The 19,310-nt window shown below is 36.3% G+C and overlaps 1 protein-coding gene across 7 annotated transcripts in view; it reads right to left on the reverse strand.

Moving 5' to 3' along the window:
* Positions 1 to 19,310, reverse strand: part of AK5 (adenylate kinase 5) — a 280,641-nt gene that overhangs the window by 216,641 nt on the left and 44,690 nt on the right. For all 7 annotated transcript variants that reach the window (XM_002810687.5, XM_009248808.4, XM_063711701.1 and 4 more), the window contains exon 6: positions 5,148 to 5,339. In XM_002810687.5, coding sequence (XP_002810733.2) covers positions 5,148 to 5,339 — 192 coding nt within the window. The remainder of the gene's footprint in view (positions 1 to 5,147; positions 5,340 to 19,310) is intronic.

Here is a 19,310-nt window from a genome sequence, read left to right on the forward strand (position 1 = left end):
GAATGGGGTTATCTGGGACTTGGGGACAATGTCTGGTAATAAACAATGGTGTGGTTTGACAGGCCTGTGCTCTCTATGTCAGTTGTTTCCCAGCACTGATGCTGGTTTGTGATGAGTGTTTCCCAATCCACAGCAAAATTAGAAAAATAAGGCAAGTATCGGGAGTTTTTATCTAATGCCTTCACTTCGTAAAATTAAAAAGCCATCTTACCCCTACTTAAAAAATATTTTTTCTGGCCTAGTAAGTACTAAAATTAGGGAATCATTGGTCATACAGCCTTGCTAAATACCAGTGTAGCCCTTCCCACATTCCTTGACCACTTCCCAGGAAACCTGGTATTGGTGAACAATAAATAATCCTGATTTTAACCTTTTTTCAGCCTCTGCCTTTCCCGGCTGAAGAGATTTAGTTGGTAAATCTGGGTGTGAATTAGTAGGCCTCTTCATACATCCTGTGACCACAGCTTACCTCTGATTTCAAGTTATACTCCTATAAAAAGTCCAGAAGGAAAAAGACCATTTGTTTACTTCACAGTCTAAAGCTAAATGTGGATTTTAATGATTATTACCAATATTCAGTAGCATTTGTTCAATGCACACAAGTGTATATCCATTTCCCTGGTGAATTCCATGTTTTTCTGGCTGAATAGAACATCTAATGGCACAAAGTTTTGAATGCATTTTGGAAAAATAACATATACATTGTATCTGAGCTTTTCTTTTTTTGCACAATTTAAGAAGACCTTTTTATTTAAAAATAAACAAAATTGCATATTTTTTTAAAAGTTCATCAAACTTACAAAAACTTGACTTGTCTTAATTAATTCTGTTTCTTAGAAAAGGGTTCCTGAGAGAGGTGAGGGATCAAAGACTACACATTGGGTACAGTAAATACTGCTCAGGTGATGGGCACACTAAAATCTCAGAAATTACCACTAAAGAACTTATTCATGTACACAAAATATAAATTAAAAAAAAAGAAAAAAAAGTGTTCCAACTTGGTGAGACTGATTGAAATGAAGACTAGTTGAAAAAAAACTTTTACAAGAAAGATTAAAAATTATCATGAAACAGACATTTTATTGGAACTTTAAAAATCTATAAAAGGGAAATTATTATTCAAGAGTTATACAGTTTCAAGTCCAAGTGCTCTAAAATGTCAAGAGACACAGCTTACTCAGCAATACTAGAAGTAGCTTTCCTAGATCCAGCAATACCTAAACTACTACAAGAAAAATCTTCTGCCAAACATTGGGAACTCACAGCATCCTCATCTTTAATCACAAACATAAAGCAGTAAAAGATGTATTGAGAAATTACATCCAACCTCATGGTAAGTTAAAGACGACATATAAATATGTCTGAGAAAGTTCTATGAAGAAGTTTCTAATATACTAGCCTTATGATTTCATATTATTTTCATTCATATTTGCACACACGACTGCATATGGACATGTATAATACAAGAACAAAAATGAAGAAGTCCATGTAATGGGAACTATGTCAGTAAGATACAGTATTCAAGCAACAGCATGTTTTTCTTGGCTAATCTGATTAGGCTTTCTCTTAAGTCAAACTGGGTTTGTTCTCTAGTCAAATCTGCCAACAGACATAGTCAATGAAGTAAAAAAGAAAAGAGTGGAATGACGTCTGTTACTATTCAGACACAGCCATTATGTAGCTTGATTACACGGACAATATAGAAGCTAGAGAAGACACTGAGTCAAACTTATAACTGATTAACAGACACTTTTAAAGAAAAAGGTGAATTATGTCTAAAGTTTTTACAACCTATTCATTTTGGATTTCTTCAATAACCTATGTATTGGAGAAAAGGCAACAGAGTTCCCTCAAAGGGCACAGAATTGCTAGTGGTTACTGTAGATTCTAAAAGATGAGAATTTGTTGGGGAAGGAAGAGAGATGAAGAAATATAAAAACTGTACAATAATACCAATCATGTCATTTACCCTTACAACATTCTAGACACCGTTTTAAGCTCTTGACATCCATTTAATCCTCACAATCACACTGAGGTAGGATTGATGATTATACCTATTTTACAGGTAAGGCATACAGCAGATAAGTAACCTGCAGGGAGTCACACAGGTGGTAGGTGGTGCAGCTGGAATCTGAATCAGGCAAAGCGGCTGCATGGAGCATCTTAAAACACGCTCTCTGCATTACCATCATCTACTATGTTACACATATTCTCTCATTTCACCCACACAACAATATTATGATGTAGGTAACACTGTCTCCAATTTAGAGATAGACAGATCAAGTCCTAGAGGCTATACCTTGTAAGGCATCATGAAATTATTAAATGGCAATGGAACTGAGATGCCAAGTGACAGGATTCAGACACCAAAGCCCCAGAGAAGAGGAGTACCAACATGAAGTTTCTCAACTGGACTAAACAGGGACATGGTCTCTGCGGCCCTTAAGAACTTTGTGCAGAGATAAGTGGTTAATGCTATTGGAGTGTGGAGATAGTCTATTCTATTCACCACAGGGAATTACAATCCCTAAAACAGTGCATGACGTATGTGAGGACACCCTGCACATTTTCACACTTAATAATTCATCACAATTATCACACATAACTCAACAGTCATCACACTTAATAACTGATTGTTTAATATCTCTTTCTCCACACACTGCAAGCTCTGTTCATTTCCTGGAGCTTACTATATAGTGAGCAGGTACCGTTCTAGGTGCCTGCAATATGTCAGTGCCAAAATAAAGATCCTTACCCTTTGTTTATTTAGCTCTGCACCCCTATCCCCTAGCAGAGTATCCTGGTTTTCAGTAAATATTTACTGAATGAGTAAATGAATGAATTAGGAGGGGCAGGTAGGAGAAAAGGAAAAAAAAAAACTACAGAGGAAAGGAAATATTTGGGTTTGATCCATTAACCCCCAGATTTTTATTAAAATCTTAACATGCTTATTATTAATACAAATGATCATTTTTATTATTAACTCATCTTTAAAAGCAGCAGTGTCGCCAAATATATTTTAATTCCAGCAGTAAACTATGATCCAGGTTCTAAAAGAGGACACGTGTTTTGCTTCTTTGTCAGACAATTTTTTCAAATTATATTCCCCAGAGCTTAGCCTGTGTTTGCGTTCATTGCTTTCCAAAAGGTGACTTTACTAGGCAAGTTTTCTCTCAGTAATTAGAAGCATTTATCTTAAAGCTCATTTGGTTTTAGCAGTGAGGTTACAGGCTGTCATCCACATTGTTATTGACTCCCTCAATTAGAGGCAATGGCATTTCACCTCCATGCAAAATATTAGTAAATTAACAATCTCCACTCCGCATTCATTTGAGAAATCTGCTCTGCTTGTGATGACGAATGTGACAAGCAGGGAGTAATCAGAGACACTCTGGTAACACCTTTGAGCCTTGCAAACATCAATTAAATCTGGCCCTGCACCTTACAGTTGGGGTTTGGTTTGTAGGGCAAATTTCTTTTTGTATGATACAATGTGGAAGTTAGTGTTGGTAACTGGTGAGAAAAACAAATAACAGCCTGTAATCCTAGCACTTTGGGAGGCTGAGGTGGGCAGATCATGAGGTCAGGAGTTCAAGACCAGCCTGGCCAACATGGTGAAACCCCATCTCTACTGAAAATACAAAAATTTAGCCGGGCGTGGTGGCGTGCACCTGTAATCCCAGCTACTTGGGAGGCTGAGACAGGAGAATCGCTTGAACCCGGGAGGTGGAGGTTGCAGTAAGCCAAGATCACGCCATTGCACTCCAGCCCAGGCGACAGAACAAGACTCCGACTCAAAAAAATAAAACAAAACAAAACAAAAACCAAACAACAACTCCAACAAAACATAGCCACAGAAGCATCCACCCTGATTTTCCCAAATCTTTTCAATTACTCAATGCCTGCTTTAGATCAAAATATGAACCCTGGCCTTGTGAACAATTTCCAGATCAGATTTACAACTCTGCGACATGACAACTTTGACTCAAAGAGCAAATCACGTTAAATATTTCTTTATGGTGCTAAAAAGATTGCAAAGAAATTATTTTTCAAATGTCATGTCTGTCTCTTTCAGGCCTAAGGGCATCCTAGTCTAATGAAGAGAGTTTTAACCCAGGAATTGTTAAGATCACAGGAGCTCTCTGGATGGGCTTCAGCTGATTTACCTAAAATTTGTGAAAAAAAGTCTTTATGTGCTTTTTACTGGGATGCGCATGCATCGCTTTGATTAGATTCTCTACAAAGGCTTGTAGAGAACTACAACTAGACAAAACTCTTTGGTCCACTGGCCCGGGCCCAAGGGCTGAGAGGAGGATTCTGCCAAGGTCTGCCACCATCTAGCTGTCAAGGAGCTGCTGTGGTTTTAGTGTCCTCTTGCATAAAGTGCTTTCTTCAGATGACCCATTATCCTCTTTGTCTACTCTATGCTTTAATGCTGGAATCTGATGTTGTGATGATCATAAATTTAGCTGAACCTTCACCTCTAATGTTCTGGATTCTAAAAACTGTACAAACTAATGATTCAGTGTCATCTTTCATTGGCACATTGAATATCGTTAGCCATAAAACAAACTAAAAATTTAGGAAAACATTAATATTTGCATCGTATCAAAGGAGCAGAAGGGTGAGTACCTCCCATTTTGATACATTATCACTTCTTTATGACAAGTCAAACCCTTAGGAAACTTTTTCTGTGAAGTCAGAATCTCATTTCTTTATGTAGTACATTATGACAGACAACGCTTAAATCTATTATAACCCCATATCAACTGTGTGGTTATAAGTCTATCAGTTTTGGTAGGCTTCCAAAGACAGACAAAAGAGTGGAGAGACTGGACAAATATTGCTTACAATCACCCAGACAGTTACTTTAAAACGCTTTTTTACTTGAGGACTACAGAATTTTGGCCAAGGTTAAAATTTATCTTCTTTCATAAAAATCAATCAAATTAAAATGAAAGTTTTTAAAAAAACATTATGGCTTAAAAAGGCAAATCAGGTCAAAATGATACATTTTTTTCCATTGGTTCTGTACCCCCCAAAAGCCACTTTTTAAGGTAAAGAGGATTTCTAAATGAGAACGTCGGCTAATGAGAAATCTGAAAGAGCACTCTTGTATTGGACTTGTAAAAGTCGAGCTAACTTACTGTCATGATGAGCCCCTTTTCCTGGAAGTATTTAACCAAGGGAGCAGCGTTCTGCTTGAAGTTCATTAGTCTCCTTTGGGTAGCTTTTACATTGTCGTCTGGTCGGCCCTGCTGTTCTGCACGCTTCAGTAACCTTTCTTTGAGTCTCTGATTAGCACAAGCCAGGAATACCACCAAATCGGGGGTACAGATCTGTGGAGAGCATCAACAAATAGAGAGGCATTCAACATACCAACCAATGCATGTGTGGGTAGCTGCATCCATTTCCTTTTGTTCTGTGGAGGCTGCCACATATTTGGCCCTCTATGTTTTTGCCAGCGTATTTCTAGGGCTGCCGCTCTACCCAAGGCCAGGAGCAGCCATTCCCACCGTAGTCCATGTAAATAGCATTCCCTAACTCATGTGGCCATATGCAGTAGCCAACACTTTTTATATATGCTCAAATAAGTTTCCAAGTTGAATTAAGAACAGTCTCAGCCAAACTTTGCTAAAAATATTGTATATGCAACTTGATCTTAGATGGGAGGAACTACTGGGTCACAGATGTTCTCTACAGCAAACAAGTACTGTTGCTATTATTACTATTTGGTGCCATTTAAAAATTATCTACTGTATGCCAGGCCCAATGCTGTTTCCTTAAGATATTGCTGGCTGGGCGTGGTGGCTCACACCTGTAATTCCAGCACTTTGGGAGGCCGAGGCGGGAGAATCACGAGGTCAGGAGTTCGATATCAGCCTGACCAACATGGTGAAACTGTCTCTACAGGTGGTGGTGCGCACCTGTAATCCCAGCTACTCAGGAGGCTGAGGCAAGAGAATCGCTTGAACCTGGGAGGCAGAGGTTGCAGTGAGCTGAGATCATGCCATTGCACTCCAGCCTGGGTGACAGAGCAAGACTCCGTCTCAAAAAAAAAAAAAAAAGATATTGCTAAATTTTACAACAATCTGCAAGGTAAATGTTATCTCCATTTCATAGATGAGCTAACTGAGGCTCTGAGAAATTAAGTACTTGTCTGAGATCACATGGTCAGTAAAGTAAAAGTTAATGTTTGAACTCAAGTCTGTCTGGTCTAAGGCCTCTGTTCCTTTCACTGTCACAAAGCACTAAAAGGCCCAAAGGTCTTCATAAATTTCAGAAAATACTGAGAAGTGGGATGAAAAGAACCTATGAAGTAAAAAGTTTCTATTTAACTAAATTAGAACTAGCATTGCATTTAAAACATAGCACGACTATATGAAGTGAATGCAGCTTATAACTGAGAATGGGACAAGGCAAAAAGACAGTTTGCATAGTGGTTTGAGGCAATAATCTCCAAAGTGTTTTACTGCCTCTTCACATTAGTAAATGTTTTAAGCATACACCCCAATTACTTACTAATTTACAAATTATGCATGTACATATGATATGCATGTATTACTATACTAGTACAGAATGCACATGGTAAAATATATATATGAAAATACAATTTTTAAAGGATGGGATTCTATCATTGTAATTTTAATGATTTTTTTCCCATATCACAGTGGTTTGTTTTGTGCACTCTGGAGACCATTAGTTAGAAAATGGACTTGGGAGGCTGGAAGACATGGATTCCAGTTTTTTTACCCCAGGACTTAATAGCTGAACAACAGGCACATAATTTAATCTTGCTAAACCTCTATGTCCTTATCTGTCAATAGAGATACAGGAACTTACCTCCTTGAGTTATTATGAAGATTAAATAATATAAAATACACAGCATGTATGTTTCATGGCAGGTGCTCAATACATTTTAGCCACATTTACTATCTCTTAGTTTTCATGATTCTACGCGGTCCTGGTTCTCCTTTAACTTCTTATTTTTTATTTTGTTGTTTTGTCCTCTGCTCACATTTGTTCCTCCTCAGATCCCTGAAGTGGGGGTGTTTTCCAAGGCTTAGATCATACTCTTCCCTCTCCAGGTTCTCACTCTTTCAGTGCCCTTCCACTGTTTTGGTTTCAACCACTACCTTTTGCTGATAAAGTTCAAATCTACACTGTCACCACTGACTTTCAATAGTACCCCAGTTCCATATTTTCAAATGTTTCTGTGACAGCTCTATTTACATCTGAATGTTACCTGTGGCTCAGCAAGGCAAAAAATTAATCTCAGCAACTTCCCACCTAAAAAAAATCTCAACTTATTTATTTTTATTGTAGCAACACTCCTATCCTAAATCTCTTAGCTAGAAGACTTAGTATCTATTCTAACCCTTACCCATCTAAACTTTTATCTATCCAAGTTATCACTGTTGCCTATTGATTTTGTCTTTAAAACATTGTTCAAATGTCCACGTGCATTGGCTCATGCCTGTAATCCCAGCACTTTGGGAGGCTGAGGCAGGCAGATCATGAGGTCAGGAGTTCGAGACCAGTCTGGCCAAAATGGCAAATCCCCGTCTCTACCAACAATAAAAAAATTAGCCGGGTGTGGTGGCGTGTGCCTGTAGTCCCAGCTGCTCGGGACACTGAGACAGGAGAATCACTTGAACCCAGGAAGCAGAAGTTGCAGTGAGCTGAGATCGTGCCATTGCACTCCAGCCTGGGTGACAAGAGCAAGACTCTGTCTCAAAAAAAAAAAAAAAAAAAGAAGAAAAGAAAAAGAAAACATTGTTCAGACGTCTCATCTTCTAATTCTCATTGCCACTGTGTAAGCACAGGCGTATGCTAGGAAAGGTGATTAGGAGCATGGATTGTAGAATCAGACAATCCTGAGTTTGAATCTAGAATCTGCCTTCTATTGGTTGTTTGTCCTTGTGCAAATTGTTCAATCCCTTTGAACCTCAGTTTTTCCCACTGTAAAGTAAGGAATAAACTCCCAACTCAGAAGTTAGTATTTCCCAATTTTTAAAAAACATGCAAATCATTTTTGAGAAACCTTAAAAAATTAGAAAATCACTTGTAGTATTTGTATGATATATGATCAAGAGATTACCTGAAGTTAAAGCTTTTATTTTTATCAAATATTATGTTATAAAATTCATAGTTAACATAATTATCAGTAACATCCAGCTTCAGCCACTATAATAAAAGATATAATTTAAAATTTACTTTAAATAAATTACATAAGAAATTTTTTTGACAAATAAAATGATATATTGTGCTTGGTTTGGTGACAACGCATATTAAAACATAAGAGAAAACTTCTAACTCAGCACTGAATGCAGATAAAAACTTGCATTTTTAAATTTTTGCATTTTGCACTGAAATGTTTTACTTAAATAGATTTTGTGTTTATTTTAGCCTGTTAATGTAAGTGCTTCTCGTTCCTTGACACAGTAAGGCCATGGATAGCCTTCTACCTATGTGTGATTACTACAACGATTACAATCATCACTATATTTTGTCTTTTACTACAAGTATTGGCTTTTGAAATACTAGCAACAGCTTGAAATTTATGTGGTTTTTTAATACTTTGAATAAAATTGCATTTTGTTTATGTATGTTTTTAGTTAGACTTTTTCTAAGCAGTTTTAGGTTTGCAGAAAAATTGAGTGGAATATATAAGATTTTTGATCAATAAATGCAACTTCAGGCCTGAAAAAGATGACCTTGAAATGAATCTGCTAAGCTATTTAATGTTATAACTGTGATTAATTTGCTGTCTTTCCTTGGTATAAATTAATGCCATATGACTAGTTCAGTGGAAACCTTACAGGCCAGGAGAGAGTAGCATGACATATTTAAAGTGCTGAAGGAAAAAAATACCATTACCCTGGAATAGCATATCCAGCAAAAATATCCTTCAAACATGAAGGAGAAATAAAGACTTTCCCAGACAAACAAAAGCTGAGGGATTTCATCAACACCAGACCTGTCCTACAAGAAATGCTAAAGGGAGTACTTCAACCAGAAAGAAAAGTTAGTTAATGAGCAATAAGAAATCATATGAAGGTAGAAAACTTACTGGCAATAGTAACTACACACACAAAAAAATCCACAGAATATTATAATACTGTAGCTGTAGTGTGTAAGCTACTCTTGTCCTAAGTAGAAAGACTAAATGATGCACCAGTCAAAAATAATAACGACAATAACTTTACAACACATAAGATATAAATAAAAACAACAAAAAAGTTTAAAAATGGGGGGATGAAGTTAGGGCATAGAGTTTTTATTATTTGTCTTTTTGCTTGCTTGTTTGTTTATGCAAACAGTGTTGTTATCAGATTAAAATATGGGTTACGGCCGGGTGCAGTGGCTCATGCCTGTAATCCTAGCACTTTGAGAGGCTGAGGCGGGCAGATCATGAGATTAAGAGATCGAGACCATCCTGACCAACGTGGTGAAACCCTGTCTCCACTAAAAATACAAAATTAGCTGGGCATGGTGGCGCACGCCTGCAGTCCCAGCTACTTGGGAGGCTGAGGCAGGAGAATCACTTGAACCCGGGAGGTGAAGGTTGCAGTGAGATGAGATCGCGCCACTGCACTCCAGCCTGGCAACAGAGTGAGACTCTATCTCAAAAAAAAAAAAAAAAAAAAAAGGGTTATAAGATAGTATTTGCAAGCCTCATGGTAACCTCAAACCAAAAAACATACAATGAATACACAAATAAATAAAAAGCATGAATGAGATTGGTGCCCTTATAAGATAGAAACCAGAGATTCCCTGTCCCTTTCACCATGTGAGTGCACAGAGAAAAGACTGCTATGAACCAGGAAGCAGGTCCTCACTAGACACCAAGTGTGCCAGTGCCTTGATCTTACACTTCCTAGCCTCCAGAACTGTGAGAAGTAAATTTCCACTGTTTTTAAGCCTGGATAAATAGATAAATAACATATGACTGGGAATAAAAAAAAAATACAAAATAGCCAAGATCACCACAGTAGGTAGGTGTAATCAGCTGACTGCTCCACCCCAGCCATAAGGATGCTCATGGGATTCCTTGTAACCCCTGCATACATTATGGCCTGATGTTCTCCAATAGTGCTCCATTTTAAAGGGAAAATATACTTAAATTGTTTATGTTTTCCCAAAACTTTAGTAGCAGACATCATGCTATTTTAAAAGATGTGAAGACCCCAGAAAGTTTTTAAGAAATTCACTGTGAAATGTTGAGAAGTATCAGCAAACAAAACAGCGGTCATAAGATCCTTTGCATCCTTTTCCTTAGTGTATGTTCTCAAAAAATGTGTGCTGATTGAATGAGTGAATAAATAAGTTACAAAAAAAAAAAACCCCAAAAAACCTGAGGCATCACTTTTGTTTACATGGAAGTAAACTTTCAAATTGTTGGTAATGTTTCTCCTGTGGAATCAACAAAGTCTTTTTTTCTTCTTTCATTACATAGACAACTCAATCTTCCTCTGTCCATTTTTAAAGCCGTTACTTGAATGACTGTTCTGTTAAAAGAACCTGTGACTGCCTTTGTATAAGCAAAGACATATTCGTTGTGTCAGACTGCAAAATGAGCTCATTTTAATGCTCCTTGTTCTTAACTGTCGTACTTTTGATTGCCCTATTCTTTATGAAGAAGTGTTAGAAGGTCTAGACTCCATAATTCAGATAAGCTAAACTGTCAGAAACCAGAAAGTTTGAAACAAAAACTTTCTAAAAAAGGAAAAAAGACAGACAACTGGACTTCACTATCATTTAACATGGAGGTAACTTCTGGGCAGAGCTTTCAACAGACCACAGGGTTAGGGGACAAAAAGTGGTATATGAGGCCCACCCAGGGGAAGAGGCTCTAGAAAATAACCACACCAAACCCCACCTCCAGGCTTTTGTTGGAACTCCAAAATGGTATACCATCAGAGTATGTGTGAACTACCCTCAGATAACTAAATTTCACTTAGGATACTCTCAAACTCTTACTGCATTAAGGTGATTGAATGTGTTTAACAGAGACAAATAAAAAGGGAACAAAAAGGACAGGTCAGAAGAAAATAATCCAGAATGAAGCAAAAGAAGAAAAAGGTAGAAAAAATATGGAAAGGAGCAAAAGAGACACCTAAGACATGGTTAGAAGGTTCTAGAAAAAGAGAGAAAACGAAGAAGCAATATTTGAAAATATAATACCTAAGAATTTTCCAAACTGACAAAAGCCATCAAGTCCCAGATCCAAGAAGCAATATAAAAACCAACAATAATAAACAGAAAACTCAGATCTAAGCACATCATAGTAAAACTGAAAACCTAGACAGACCAAAAAATATCTTTAAAGCAGCCAAAAAAGAAATGAGAGATTACTTTGAGAGAAGCAACAATTAGACTGACAGCTAAATTTTCAAAAGAAACAATGAAAGTCAGAAAACAATGACACGATTTTTTAAAAGTGTTGATATATAATAACTGCCAACTTACATTTCAATATCCAGCAAAAAAATCTTTCAAAACTGAAGACTAAATACAGCATTTCCAAACAAACAAAAACTGACAGAATTTGTCATCAGAAATTCTATAGTAATTAAAACATCAAAGAGTATTCTTTAGGTAGAAGAAAAATGATCCAGGATAGAAAGTTGGCCCAGAAAAATGAACGAAGGGCAATGAAAATGGTAAATAAAATTTAGGTAAACCTAAATAAATATTAACCACATGAAAGAATAGTAAAAGTATCTTGTGGTATTTACAAATAAAGATAGTACATAAATCATGAGGCAGGTAAATGAAGTTCAACTGTTCTAAAGTCTTTTACATGTTCAGGAAGTATACCTTTACCACTGTAGAAGTACTGATTTCTATAAGACATTAATAAGTTAATGATAATATGCCATAATTTCTAGAAGAGGAGTGGGTAAACTCTTTCTGTAAAGGATAGATGGCAAATATTTCAGGCTTTCCCGGCCATATGGTCTTGTAGCGTGCAAGTAGCACAGACAATAAGCAAAATAATGGGCATGGCTGTGTTCCAATAAAACTTATTTACTAGGACAGGCAGCCAGTAGGACTTGGCACATGGGCCATAGTTTGCTGACCCCTGCTCTAGAATAATCACGAAAAAAGTTGTCACATAAGACATAATTAACTAGCATGGGGGGGAGATTTAAAAATAAAAATTGCTTAATTCAAAAAAAGTAAGAAAGGAGGGAAGAAACACAAAACAAGTGGAACAAATAGAAGGTAAATTGTAAAATGTTGGATTTAAACCCAAGTATATAAGTAATTACATTAAGTTTGAACAGAATAAATATTTTAATTAAAAAATATGAACTGGATAAAAACAAAAACAAAACTCAACTACTTGCTGTTCATAAGAGTGTCTTAGGCTGGGTTCTCCTGCGCATGTGTGCCTCAGGGCAGAAAGCCAAACATACACCATGAGTTGCTGCGCATTACACCGGCACAAAGCTAGTCATAGCAAAAACAGCTAAGTTCAAGGTGGACTCAGAGGTTATGAGGTGGGGCCTCAAGAGGTGTTTGATATAGCAGTACACTTTAAAGATGCAAAAAAGCTAAGGGTAAAAGGATGAAAAAACATACCATGAAGACACTAAACAACAGAAAGCTGATAAAACTATACAAATATCAAACATAGCAGTAGACTGTAGGGAGAAAAGTATTACCTAGAGCTAAAGAATGCCATGTCATTATGATAAAAGGTTTAATTATCCAGGAAGAAACAATAACTTTTAATTTGCATGATCTAGTAAGCTAGCTCAAAGTATTTAAAGCTGAACTTGAACAGAACTAAAAGGAGAAAGTCACAAATCCACAATCATAGTAGCAAATTTTAATATATCTTTCTGAGCAACTGATAGAATAAGTAGCAAAAAAATCAGTTAGAATATAGAATATTTCAACACAATTAACAAACCAATATTTATTTATAACACTGCAACCATCCAGTTGAGGGTAAAGTCTTTAAAAACACACGAAGAAGTTGTCATAAAAGTTGAGCATATTCTGAGCCATAAAGGAAGCCTCAACAAGTTTGAAATGATTGAAATCATATAATCATCAATGGCTATAGCAGAAATAAGCTCTGCATAAATAACAAAAATAAATAAATACATAAATAAATAATAAAATATAACTAGAAAATCCCCATGTATAGAAATTAAATGATACACTAATAATATATTTCCTGGGTTGAAAAATCACAATGGCAAAAAATAATATTTTATATTAAATTATAACAAAACTGTGACATTCTAAAACATTTGCAAGGTTGAAATCAGTGATCTATCCATGTCAAAACGGTAAAAAAAAAGAAAAATTTACACCTTTTAAGGTCTACTAAAAAGTAGAAAGAAGAAAAGATAAAGTGTAGAAATTAATAAAACGTAAAATAAACATATTACAGCTAAGGGGTTGGTTCTTTGAAAAGACTAATAAAATTGATAATCCCTGGTAAAACTGATGAAGAAAAAGAGAAAAGGCACAAATAATATTGCAAATAAAAATAAATGAATTTCTAAGTAGTCTATAAAGTTTAAGATGCTAAAAGAGGATATTAAGAATAACTTTATGAAAACAATTTGGAAATTTTATACAAAATGAACAGATTTCAGTGGGACATGGTAGTGCATGTCTGTAGTCCTACCTACTCAAGAGTCTAAGGTGGGAGGATCCCCTGAGCCTGGGGAAGTCAAGGCTGCAGTGAGCCATGATGGTGCCACTGCACTCCAGCCTGGGTGACAGAATGAGACCCTGTCTCAAAAAGAAAGAACAGATTTCTAGAAAAACTCAACTTCTCCATACTGACAAAAGAATAAACAGAAAGTCTAAATAGTCCTATATTTATGAAAGATATTAAATCCATAATTCAAAACTCTCACAAAAACAAAACCACAGACCTAGGTGGCTTCGCTGGTGAAATGTACTAGAAACCAATCTAACAAAAGCCTTCTGTAAAATACCAAAAAAAGGGAATATTTTCCAATTCATTTTATGAGGCCACCATAATCCAAAGCCTGAGAACAACATTAGAAGAAAAAAAATTTTAGGCCAATCTCATTCATGAACATAGACACAAAAATTCTAATAATATAGCAAATGAATCTATCAATATATAAAAAGGATTATACATATCATGACCAATTTGGATTTAACCCGTGGATGAAAAATTGATTTACCTTTCAAAAACCAAGCATTGTAGTTTATGAAATGAATAGAATAAAGGGGAAAATCATTTGATAATCTTAATAAATTAATAAATATGGAAAAAGCTTTGGTAATATTTAACATTCATTCATGATACTCTTATCAAACTAGGAATTCAAGAGGTCTTCTTTCATGTGATAAAGAACAAATACACAAAATGAATAGCAAGCATCATACTTAATTGGGAAATGTTGAAACCTTTCCCTTTGAGATCGGGACTGAAACAAAGATGCTCATTATCATCACTTCTAGTTAACATTGTAACAGAGATTTTAGACAGTTCAATAAGACACAAAAAAGAAATCAAACACAAGGTTGGAAAGAAAGAAACACAATTGCTATTATTTGCATACGATATGATTGTATATATAAAAAATGAAAAATTTAAAACTATTAGAATATGCAAATTTAGCATGGTCTGCATATAAGGCTAATATACAAAAATCAACTTTGTTTCTATGTACTAGCAACAAATAACTTAAAATTGAAATAAAAATATTAAATTTTAAAAAGTCATTTCATTACCTAGGGGGAAAATCTAATGAAGGATGGTACAAAAACACTGTACTAATCTTGGCAGACATTAAAGAAGACTTAAAATGAGGCACGTGCCATATTCACGGATGGAACACTTAATATCATAAAATATGTCATTTTTTCCCAAATTGATCTGTAGATTCAATGTAATCCCTAAATTCCAACAGGTTTTCTGGGGAGGGATACAGAAATCGAAAAGCTGATTCAAATTTATTTGGAAATGCAGAAGATCAAGAATAACCAAGGTGATCTTCAAGCCAATCTTGAGAAAAAAGAATAAAGCAATAGATAGTGTGGTATTGCTGTAAGGAAAACTAGTAGAACACTGGAACAGAAGACAGAACCTAGAGACAGATTCACTGCCCAAATATATGGGCATTTGATTTACGGCAAAGGTGGCTCTGCAATGCAGTAGGGAAAGGACAGTCTTTTCAACAAATGGTACTGGGTAAAGTGGATGTCCATATGGAAAACAATGACTCTGGACTCCCTACATTATATGACAGGCAAACAATTCATTCTAGATGGATTTTCAGATCTAAATGTGAAAGACAAAATGATAAATAGTGTAGAAGATAATATATAAGAAAATAGTTTCTATATCTTAGGTTTGGTAAGGATTTGTCAAACAGAACCTAGAAAACTCTAACCATAAAAGAAAAGTTTGATAAAATAAATTGCTTTAAAATAGAGAAAAACACTCTTATTATTAAAATACTCCATTAAGAGTAAGAAAATGTCAGCTACACAGGAGATGTTTGCCACACGTATAACCAACCTCATTCCCTCTCTTCATTTTTGAGGAGAAAATAGTTGTCTACAGTTGGTCAGAACGACTTTTCACTGTGCTACAATACTGAGCAGAGGTATGGTTTGCCTCTCTTTTATCTCCAAGAGGCTGGAGAATATCCATCTTTCTTTCTGTCTGCTGCTCATCTTTATTTTTGAACTTGCTTTTTCTATGCAGCTAGTGAGATCTGCCTGACTTAATTCTCAGAAGACCTCTGTTGGGCAGCTAAGCACTGACACAGTTTATGGTTCTCTGGCCCCAGTTCCTGGCTTCTTCTCCACTGGCATTGTCTGAATCAACATTTTATGACAATAGCAGGGCAACCTGAGACTGGAGGTGAAATTAGGATTGGAGGAGGCTTTGGTCAGCTTTGGTCCCAGGCTCCAGGCTATCCCCAGCCCAGATAAAAGGAATTCTCCATGTGGTTCAGATAGCATTTTGGGACTCCCCTTGGATTTGATAACAAAGTTTCACAGCAAAGGAATGGTTTTGTTTCTGAAAAGGTAGTCCTTGCACTAGTTGCCCTTGTTCAGGCATCCTCTAGAAGCCTGTTAGAAATGCAAATTCATATGGCCAGGCACAGTGGCACACCTGTAATTCCAGCTACTCAGGAGGATGAGGTGGAATGATCAGTTCAGCTCAGGAGTTTGAGACCAGCCTGGGTAACATAGAAACACCCCATTTAAAAAATGCAAATTTATGGGCTCCATTCTGCTCTATTGAACCAGAATCTCTGGAAATGGGACCATGAAAGTGTGTTTTAACCCCTTCTTTATATTATAAGAAACTTTCTACACAGAAATGAGTGGTCAAGATGGGACCTTAGTGAAGTTGTAGGGTATTTAAAAGTAAAATAATAACAACAATAAAAATCCAAAGTGTATCAGTATGATTAACCATGAAAATGAAAAAAAAAAGCTTTTTTTTTTTTCCCCACTGAGGGAGACAACTAGTATATGAAACTTTATTTTGGTAGTTTAGCCATTTTCTGTTGAAAAGCTGCATTCCATCTGTTATTGTTTGAGTATGTCCACCAAAAGTTCACATGTTGGCAATTTAGTTGCCATTGTATTGGTATTAAGAGGTGAGGCCTTTGGGAGGCAATTGGGTTAATACCATTACAGTGGGAGTTCAGCCCCCTTTGCTGTCTTGTGTTCTCTCATCCACCCTTCGGCCATGGGATGACCCTTGCCAGATGCTGGCAACAGCCTTTTAGGCTTCCCAGCCTCCAGAACCATGAGCCAAATTCACTTCCGTTATTTATAAATTACCCAGGCTGTGGTATTGTTATAACAGCATAAAAGGAACTAAGACACTATCCATTTCCATGATCCTGTGGTAATCTTTTACAGCCCCAAATGCATATTGTTTCTACTACTTTAGTAAACAAGTTAGTTACTAAGTTACTCTGTCCTTTCAGAAGCCTAATTAATCATATCTGTTGAACAGAGTATATCATTAATGGTTTCAAAAATATATAATTAAAATTAGTTTATGAAACACACATTTCTGTGGCTTCATTTTTATGGCTCAAATCTTCATTTCAGTAAGATTGATTGGGGTACATTAGGCTCTCAAGATATAGGAATTTAATAAAGAAGAAAAAGTTGAAGTTTTTTTTTTTCTTTTATTTTGAGATGGAGTCCCACACTGTCACCTGAGAGTGCAATGGTGCAATCTCGGCTCACTGCAACCTCCGCCTCCTGGGTTCAAGCAATTCTCCTGCCTTAGCCTCCTGAGTAGCTGGGATTACAGGCTCCTGCCACCATGCCCAGCTAATTTTTTGTATTTTTAGTAGAAACAGTGTTTCACTATGTTGGTCAGGCTGGTCTTGAACTCCTGACCTCGTGATCTGCCCACCTCAGCATCCCAAAGTGCTGCAATTACAGGCGTGAGCCACTGCACCTGGCCTGAAGTTTTAATGAATAGTATATACCAAGTTGACAACAAGGAAATGAATATAAAGTTACAAAGCTATTTTTTTCCCCAAGATGTCTTTTCCTCACTGCTAATTTGATTATTCAGGCATCTATTTCATTTATTTATACATTTATTCAGCTAGTATTTACTAGGATACTATTATGAGCTAGAAGTGAAGTTCTGGAAAGGTAGACTGAGACTAGACGGGCTGGCATTGTCTTCCATGCTAAGCAGCTGGGGTTTTGTTTCATATACGTGGGAGTAATATATTTTATTTTGTGCTTTAGAGTGCCAATGGCAGTGCAGGCAGCAGACTGGATGGGGAGAAACTAGAGGCAAACAGATCATCTGGAAGAGCTAATGAGCCTGAACTGTCTACAATTATGTGCCCTTTATGAATAGAGGGCAAATAACATATAATGTAAAACATGATCTTTATGACCATAAGTGCTAACACTAGGCAAACAGCACTGCAATAAGACAAAATAACTTTCTGAAATTGGAGGGGAGGGAGAAATGAAGGCAAATGAGTAAAGTTAAAAAATACATCAGCTGTTTCTACACCTGTGGGGTGAGCTAGGCCTGCCTGGTTCATGGTGATCAGTTTATGGACTCCTCATTACTAGTGCATGTAATGCATGATTGAGTAAACTGCAAACAGTGTCTATTAAGAAGCAGTCAAATGATTGGATGACAATGTTGGCTGATGTTGCCAGACTCAGCCAAGAAAAATCACTGCAGAGATTTTCTTCAGCATGTTGTTAATGTCACCATTTAACAAACTTCTTTGTGTTTTTTTTTTTTTTTGAGACAGGATCTTGCTCTGTTGCCCAGGCTGGAATGCAGTGGCACAATCATAGCTCACTGCAGTCTCAAACTCTTTGGCTCAAGTGATTCTCCCACCTCAGCCCTTGAATAGCTGGGACTACTGGTGCATGCCACCATGCCCAGCTTATTTATTTACTTATGTATTTGTAGAGATAGGGTCTTGCTGTTTTGCCCAGGCTGGTCTTGAACTCCTGGCCTCAAGCAATCCTGCCACCTTGCCCTTTCAAAGTACTGGGATTACAGACATGAGGCACTGCACCCTGCCCCATTTAGCAAACTTCTAAGCCAGCTCTCTCTACCTGCCTCCTTACAAACATTTAACATTTAAATTCATGATATTGACTATAGGAATGATTGCCCATGAGATTCTGTTATTGGTATGTGAACACAATCCTGACTTACACTGACTACTATGTTCATGAATTCATGGAAGCAAAGATTGAGAAGAATCCTTAAAGACCATGTGGTCCAAATTCCTATTTAATCTGCATAGCAATTAATTTTCAAAAAAATTTTGGAGCTAACTAAAAATATATATCTTTAATTTCATTGTATTCATTTAAAAAAGAAATAACAGTGTTATTTCTCCTTGATCTACCTACTTTGGACAACTGGATTTTATACTTTGAGACATATTGCATCCATTCAAAGGAAGTATTAGAAAAGTGGTTTAGACATTCTTAAAGGAAGAAGCACATTTTCAAATCTTTTAAAAGCATTTCTTGGAGGAAAATAAAACTCCAGAGTATATTAAATATGAACTGATACTGAGAGAATACAAAAGAGTGAGAAATTATGTGACAGCACCATTAATACTTCATGCACAAACCTATTGAATGGAAAATAGACTAAAAACTTGACACGAAATGTCATTATTAAAGATTTCCATTTGAAACTTACATGAGAGTACTTAAAAAAAAAAAAAAAAACTTGGTGTTATTCCAAAGGCAAACTGGTATCTTTTTTTAGGAATAAGTCACTTTGATTTATGTAGCTGAAAGAAGCCAACACTTCAAAAGAA

This window comes from Pongo abelii, chromosome 1 (genome assembly GCF_028885655.2).
Source record: "Pongo abelii isolate AG06213 chromosome 1, NHGRI_mPonAbe1-v2.0_pri, whole genome shotgun sequence".
In the NCBI taxonomy this organism is placed as follows: Eukaryota; Metazoa; Chordata; class Mammalia; order Primates; family Hominidae; genus Pongo; species Pongo abelii.